Source organism: Triticum aestivum, chromosome 3D (assembly GCF_018294505.1).
Source record: "Triticum aestivum cultivar Chinese Spring chromosome 3D, IWGSC CS RefSeq v2.1, whole genome shotgun sequence".
Classification (NCBI taxonomy): Eukaryota; Viridiplantae; Streptophyta; class Magnoliopsida; order Poales; family Poaceae; genus Triticum; species Triticum aestivum.
The window spans coordinates 331,714,917-331,722,759 of NC_057802.1; the positions used below are offsets into that span (position 1 = coordinate 331,714,917).

Below are 7,843 nucleotides of genomic sequence, written 5' to 3' on the forward strand. Positions count from 1 at the left end.
CACTGCGCGCAGTGGATTCGGTGCGGTGAAAACGCATGCACAAACTATACTGCCTGCCTGCACAGAGGACAGCCTGACATCTCGCCCCACCCTATTTACAGCTCAACTCCTGACAACTAGCCTCTTACTTTCTTGAACTAAGACGCAAATTTGAAGTCCCAACCCAAATCATCATATTCATAGTACACAGCAAGCCGCTACTGGCGTTATCATTAGTACTACACTAATCGATTATTTTGACGCCACCTGAGAGAACCCCTGCGCATGATCAGTACTAGTACGGGTGTCCGGCAAACAGGCGATGCCCACCCAAGCACGCAACAGGTAAGCAATTTAAAGCACATCGCAAGCACCGACCTGGCGGCAGGTGGCGACATTTATCTGAATCCAAAATATGCAACACCAGTTCCATGTTCCAAGTCACTGCGCCAGGTGACACAGTTGAGCAACGAGTGCCAGTTTGACAGACACACACACCTGGCGGGCACACACGCACAGATCGAGAATGTTACAAGAGGGACTCCGGCGACCCATCCGCCGTCTTGCATTACATGGCATACCTCTGCGTCCAGGTCCTGGCGGTGCTCTCGTACTTGTGCCGGTCCGTCTTGTACATGTGGGCGATCTCAGGAACCAGAGGATCATCAGGGTTTGGGTCACACAGCAGGGAGCAGATGGACAGCAGCACCTGTATGTATGTAACCCGACAGAGTAGCAGATGAGCTCAACTCTCACCGTGAAGAACAAAGCAATTACAACCAACTTGCACCGGAGAGGGAGAGGAAACTAGCAAACCTTGGAAATAGTCAGAGCGGGGCTCCATTGGTCCTTGAGGATGTCCAGACAAATGCTCCCGTTGCTGTTGATGTTTGGATGGAACACCTTGGTGCGGAATGCCACCTGCATGTTGCATAAGGAAGAGGGTTCATACTTTGCATTTTTTTGTAATGTAAAAGCTATGGATGATATTCAGTATGGCAAGTAAACCTCCCGACTGAAACCTTTAAGCTTGCATGAGATAATCAGAAACCTCCCGACCTTTCAGTTACTTGTTTGCCTTACGAATAAGCAGATGAACACCTAGGCGATTAATGTGGCCATACAACTACTGCAAAGCAATTCTGTAGTTATAAACAGCCGAGAAAAAGTGTTTGTGTGTGTACACTGCAAAGACTTCAAACTTCATGAGAATATAACTGATGTAGCACTACAGACACTGCAGTTTGCATTCAGTTTTGTAGAACCACACGCGTAATTTGCCAACTCTATATATAAGAATCTAACTGAAGCCTCATCTTATCCAAACACATACATCAAATCCACCTTGCTTGGTAATTGCCGCCAAAATTTGTCATTCAGAACCACTTCACATGAACATGATGAAATGGCTCCTTCTAAGCCATCAAATGTCTTCAGCAAGTGTGCTTAGAGGCATGGAGCCTGACCGTTAATCTATTGCAGAGTACTTATAAACATGGATTTCTAAAGCTACCACACATTTGAAACCCATGTAAGGCTTTATAAAAGACCAGAAAAGAAAGGCAAAAAGATAAACCGAACCAATGAACTAAATAAAATTGTGTGTTACCAACACAAACAGAAATGAACCACATCTGTCAGAGTTCCATTCTTAGATGTGAACTGTGAAATGACCTCAGGCATATACGATTCGAAATTTTACAAAATACATATGAAACAGAACAGAAGAAATGCAGAGAAACAACTGACAATTAGGCTACTGCCAAGTACCTTTGGTGGTTTGAAAGGATAATCAGGAGGGAAGTGGATAGTAACTAGGAAAACTCCACCAGAATATGGGCTGTCAGATGGGCCCATTATTGTTGCCTGCCAGTGGAACATATCTTCACCCACAGGACCTGTAAAATAGTATCATATCATCATCAACTAGCTATATTCGCATTATAACCATCTTATCTGATAGACATATCGACTAGCTATATTTGACACAGAAATGAATTTGCAAGAAGACTAGGGGTACCAAACAATGTCAAACAAAACAAATTGATGGGAAAAAATGACTATAACAAAATTTACATCAGTGTTACTTGATTGGCACAAGATAACTGGATTTCAAATTCACACACCATCCAAAAAGCATTGTGCGGTCAAGTAAGAAATATTAATTGGCGATACATCTAAGACAATTCTACATACAGTTGTACCCTGAGATAATTCTGCGTAATAAATTTTAGATAATAAAAATGGTATTATGCAGACATTTTTTTTCTTGAAGCCACAGAAACAAAAATATTTTTGAACTGCTAGCCCTTGTGGTTGCATGAGTTGGTAGTAGTTACACTAGTGTGCCGAGCTCATAAGATTGCATATTCAAGTGCACATCGGCAAACAAAATGCAGAATAGTCACAAGCATGGTCAAACTTTTGCTTAAATAAAACCCAAATTGCGACATAGTCATTAGTTGCTATTTGGTAATTAAATTAAATGCTGCTTGGACCTCAGTTGAGACAATAATACAATGCACGACCCTCAAGTTCAGGGACCATCAGATTGAAGTGAGATATCTGTGCCAGTGTAGAAACATAGGGGACAGTTTGCAATAGAAGTTATAACCATGTCATGCCAACCTAGTAGTGCGATGAGTAATACATGGGTGAGCTGTACCCTGCTCACTCTGCATATATACAACTGATCTAGAACTAGAAGTAACAACTTAATTTATTTTCTTTTCAATAGTTTGGTGTCATCAATGTGAAAAGATGATGACGTTGCTGCAAAATAAGAAGGGAATGCACCTGGTCTCATTATCAGATCTAATACAGCCAGTGTTCTAGACAACAATATAACATTGCTTCACACGTTACCCACAGAAACAGCGTCGACATAGCTAGTTCTAGTGTAAGCATTTGTTGGGAAACATAAAAACAAAACACAAATCGATAGATAGCTAGATCTCCCCAGAAATAAGTCAAGCCATCCCTTATCTTTTCTTAATGAACACCTGTTTTAACTATCTGAATCTTACTGTTAAACGATGTATTAATTTGGAAATAATAGCTCTTTAACAAAACCTTATAAGTTACAACTGAAGTGTATTCAGAAGCCCATCCTCACATATCAGATGTTTAATTACTTTGAACAATTTCGAAATGGCTGCCGCTTATGTTCGGGCCAGCTTGGAACTAAATCCCACCAAATATCCCATATCCAGCCAGGGATTTTATGATCTAATTGTATTGACAAGACATACAGTATCCACCATGACGAAACTAATGTCGTTTGTCAGATCGCCTAAGAGTAAACACCGTATCTCCGTGAATCACTGTGATATTGATTACTGATTGCGCGATTGCATCAGTTACGCGTTGGACAAACTGTGTCATGTTACCCTGAACTACGAGCTGTGGACACGAGAGAACGAGCAAGACATTGAATTTTGCGCTGTGTAATATTGCAGCTTTTCTGCTCTTTCTTCCTCCTTTTATTTCTTTAGAAAAGGGAAACAAGTCGTAGCTCATGCAGTCATGCCCAAGTACCGAACGTGCAATCACATGTCCCGAGCTAGTGCTATGCGGATACAAAGTCGTCGGGGAGTGCACAGACCGCGTCCTCTGGGCAAAAGTTAACTAAACTGCTGAAAAAATTCTAACAAAAACCGGACCGACGGTAAAGGGCTGCCATGGCAGCAGTTTTTGGGTTGGGCCAAAAACGCTGCCATGGCAGGCTTATTTGCCTGCGACGCGAGCAGCAGGGTTTAACAGGCCACAATCTCACCCTTCAACCCTGTCGTGAGAGGATGGCGATGTCGACGATGCCGATCGAGGCTCGAAGCTCTGAGAATCGTACACGCCCAAGGGACTTCGTCAGGGTATCATCCCGATGAACTCCACGGTCACATTACCGTTCTCAATGATGTCATAGCGGAGATCGATATGCTTGCTGCGATCATGGATTACAGGGTTCTTGTAGAGTGACATTGCAGACTTGCTATCAATGGGGCAGCCTCCTGGTTCAGAATTTCTCCGAGGAGGTATGAGAGCCAGATTCCTTGGCATGCCGCGGTGGCGCAGGGATCATCGGCCCCTCTAGCATGGAGTCGACGCAGACCATCACCAGCCCGGTCCCTTGCCCTCCTCGGTCTGGACAAGGTTCGCCGCCGCCGCCGCTTCATCGCGCTGCTTCTTGCGAGCCAAGTGGCCCTTCTTGCCGTAATACCTGCACTTGGGCTGGCCTGGCTTCAGCCCACGGTTGCCACTGCCGCGTCAGCCACGGTCACCACCACTCTCGAGGCGCCGCAGCCCCGTGGTTGTTTCTTCCACGCCTCCCACTAATCTTCCGTGAGAAGCAGGCGGCCGCTGCTGGCACTCTCCCGGCCGTCGTCCAGGCAGTCCTCGACCACCCGCAGCCGCCCCATGAGCTCCTCGATGGAGAGCATGCACAGATCAAGCAAAGTCTCGATGGAGATCACCTCCTACACAAAACGGGAGGAGACGACGCGCATAAATTTTTGGACGACCTTTGTGTCGTCGACAGTGTCACCTAGGGAGCGGAGGGACGTCGTGAGGCTGGTGGTCCTCATAGCAAAGTCGTCGACCCAGTCGCTGTCCCTGAAAGCGATGGATTTGAACTCCACCCACAGCCACTGCTTGTTAGCCTCGCACGATCGCCGCCGAGGCGTTGGGTTTTGCACCGGAACACCTCCTTGGCGATCATCTTCTCGGCGAGCATGTTGTGGTTCTCCAGCGGGGTGGACGGGATCAGCGCCGCCATCGCCTCTCTGTCCTCCTTCCGTGAGACAGTGTCGTCTTCACTGGTGTCCCGCAAGCTTGCCGCCTGCAGGTTGACCTCCATCATCAGCGCCCAATCGTTGTAGTTTGTGCGGGTCAGCATCGGGAAGGAGAGGTTGGTGCCACTCTCGCGCACCACCTTCTGCACCACGATCTCGCCACCCGCGCATCATCGTGCCCTACTGCACCCTCGGCTTGGCGAGCGTTGTTGTTGCTGCCGCTGCGCAGATGGCGTCTTGGAGCCGTGCGAGGCACACCGCTCGGCTGCTCTCTACCACTTGACATGGCCACCGGATCAAGCTCTGATGCCAATTGTTACTCTGAACCACGAGCAAGCAAGACACTGAATTTTGCGCTGAGTAATATTGCAGCTTTTCTGCTCTTTCTTCCCCCTTTTTTCATCAGAAAGGGAAATAACCCGTAGCTCTCCACGTCCTGAGCTAGTGCTAGGCATCTCTCGTAGTCAACCGGGACTGCACAGACCGCGTCCTCTCGGCAAGAGTTAACTAAAGGGGCAGCCCGGTGCACGTAGCTCCCGCTTGCGCAGCAGAAAGGGCTGCCATGGCAGTGGTTTTTGGGCTGGGCCAAAATCGCTACCATGGCAGGCTTATTTTTATCGAAAAGGAGGATAACCCTCGGCCTCTGCATTGAGCGAGGCACAGCCATATATTATTTATTTACTTCAAATCCAGCAGCCAAACAATATCGACCCGGAAAAAATACATGAGGCCGCATGCCTCGTGGCGGTAACTCCACCAAACAGCCAGTAACCCTATGATAAAGACAAACGAAATGAAAATACACAACTCCTAGGCTAAGCTTTCAAGAAGGAGTCTCCGCACATGCGCCGATGATGACGAGTCCAACCCAAGGCCAATCTCAGGATTTTCATCCCTAAAGCCAAGCTTCGATCCACCACCTTCAGCATGGGTACGACGCTGGCACGCGTGACATAACCTGATCGGAGATCTAGTGTTTCCACCGGAGTGCACATGCTCGTCATTGAGGTCAACTCTACCATCAACACTTGTTCGGCTACCGACACCTAGCTAGCCAAGTACAGCAGGAGAACAAACCGGAAGTCAAAAAGTCCCATACCGCCTCGCCTCCGGTCACTAAGTCACTAAGCACCACCTTCGATCCAACAGCAACATGCATAACATGATACCTCCACCAGAGCCACCATGCAGCACCTGCTGACAGGCATGACTTGACATCTCCGCATGAGACATCGTGCGTAGCACCCGCCGGTGGCTTCACCTGCCGGCGACAGGCAATGCCCTGACGCCTCCGAAAGAGACACATGTCACTCACCGAGCCGCATCGAACCCGATCTGTTGGTGGAGGGGGCGTCCCATATCGCCGTCAGCCTTATGGAGGCCGTCACCACTGCAAGACCCAACCACCGCATCATCCACTTGACAACGGAGGCCACCGCCAATGAAGAAGCTGGGCCGCGGCCCCATCGCACAACTCCCACGGCGCCATACGATGCCACATCAAGCAAGAACACTGCCGCCAAACCGGCTGCAGGCTACTGTGTTGCCACGACACAACAGCCGCCGACAGCCACCACACGGGGGCGACGAGAGGAGAGAGAGAGAGAGAGAGAGAGAGAGAGAGAGAGAGAGAGAGGGGGGGGGCTTTTTGGCCCGATCCTCCAGAAACCTTAATTTGGGGAGAGAATTTCACTTCCCTGCACCAACTAGGGATGCACACACCGTTTTTAGTATGAGTACCAAGATTTTTATCTTGAAGTGTAGTCTCACCACATATCAAGCATGGTCCCCAAATATATTATTTGTGAGTACCAAGATTTTAGCTTGATGAGTGACCACACATCAAGCTTGGTCCTCAATAAATGGGGGGAAACCCTTGTGCATCACCTGTCAATTCTAAGAATTGAACCCGGCTGGTTAGACTGCACAACCGCATACCTAACAATCTCATTGCAGGCAGCCTTATTCGGCTGTGACGCAGGTTTAACAGGCCACATGTCAGTTCATACTACCATTGATCCAAGTCCAGATTCATGTTCCCCGCTAAAAAAGAAAAAGAAAGTACAAGTCCACGCGTAGTCTTCATCAAGAACTCTAAACATACATCGCACCTTCTCTCCTTCCCCTTTTTGGGCAAGCAGAGCATACAGCGTTGCTCCAAATATCTGCGAAGCAAAGCATTTTTTTCCCCAGACGTACAGTTCTGTGGGAGGACGCGAGCATGTGCACAGCAAGTCATTCCGAAGCATAGCATATGCACAAAAATCTGACTCTTGACACAAGGTCATGCATGTCCTGGAAGGAAGCGCAAAAATCCAGGCCAAAAGAAGCAAGCAAAGCGAGAAAGGAGCAAGACCTGCACTGCATGAGGTGGGGGGATCCTTCTGCAGATCCTTGAGCTCCTTCTGTATCCTCTTGGACGCCATCGCGCCCTCCCTCGCCGCCCTGTTTTCCCCCCCAAGAACCAGAGCAGAGAAACCATCAAATCTGCTGCCATAAACAGGTTAGTACACATCACAAGAGGAACTGAGACGGAAGAACAAACCTCTGTGCTTGAAGGGCTGGCTGATCTCCTCTCCGCCTCCTGCTTCCGTTTCTCCGCCCCCTCCTCGCAAGAACCAATAATGGGATGGAACTGGGGAAAGGGGCCAGGAGCAGCAGGGCTATATATGTAAATGTAAATGGGCCTCCCCTTCCTTTGCTCGCTGTCTGTCTTGATGCAGGTTTGCGTGCTGGTTTTATTTATTCGTTTCCGTCGAATCGTCCTTCAATGCGGTTGGGACCTGCTTCCTTACTTTTTAGTGGTGCGGTGCCATGGCTGAACGGCAAAGGCGGGTGGCATCAGATCAAATGCCCCATCCATCCGCTGCACTTGCACTGACTCCCTTTCGTATTAGTGGCTGCTGATGAACAGAGTTATATTCTCCCTTCTTTTCTTCTATCAATCAACGCCAATAAATTAATGGATGGAGAGAACTGACGTGGAGTGAAACTGACGGAAAGGCAGCCGCGTCTCCTCCTGATATAATAACCGTGAATTGAAAAATAAAGAATCTGCAGATTCTGGTGGGAGGCCC

The 7,843-nt window shown here is 48.2% G+C and overlaps 1 protein-coding gene across 1 annotated transcript; it reads right to left on the reverse strand.

Annotated features, from left to right (window-relative positions):
* Positions 1 to 332: 332 nt before the first annotated feature.
* Positions 333 to 7,619, reverse strand: LOC123078708 (ubiquitin-conjugating enzyme E2 5A). Its single transcript, XM_044501299.1, has 5 exons — positions 7,312 to 7,619; positions 7,123 to 7,211; positions 1,750 to 1,877; positions 796 to 900; positions 333 to 688 (listed from the first exon to the last, which is right to left on the reverse strand). The coding sequence occupies exons 2-5, from the start codon at positions 7,190 to 7,192 to the stop codon at positions 548 to 550; spliced, it is 444 nt and encodes a 147-aa protein (XP_044357234.1). The 5' UTR covers positions 7,193 to 7,211; positions 7,312 to 7,619; the 3' UTR covers positions 333 to 547.
* Positions 7,620 to 7,843: the final 224 nt, after the last annotated feature.

Bases quoted from the DNA above. Each gene is read 5' to 3' on its own strand.
- LOC123078708 (XM_044501299.1), bottom strand. From the start codon at position 7,192: ATGGCGTCCAAGAGGATACAGAAGGAGCTCAAGGATCTGCAGAAGGAT. The intron at 1,878-7,122 runs GTCTTGCTCCTT...ACTATTTTACAG, and splicing joins CCCCACCTCATGCAGTGCAG to GTCCTGTGGGTGAAGATATG. The intron at 689-795 runs GTTTGCTAGTTT...ACATACATACAG, and splicing joins CCGCTCTGACTATTTCCAAG to GTGCTGCTGTCCATCTGCTC.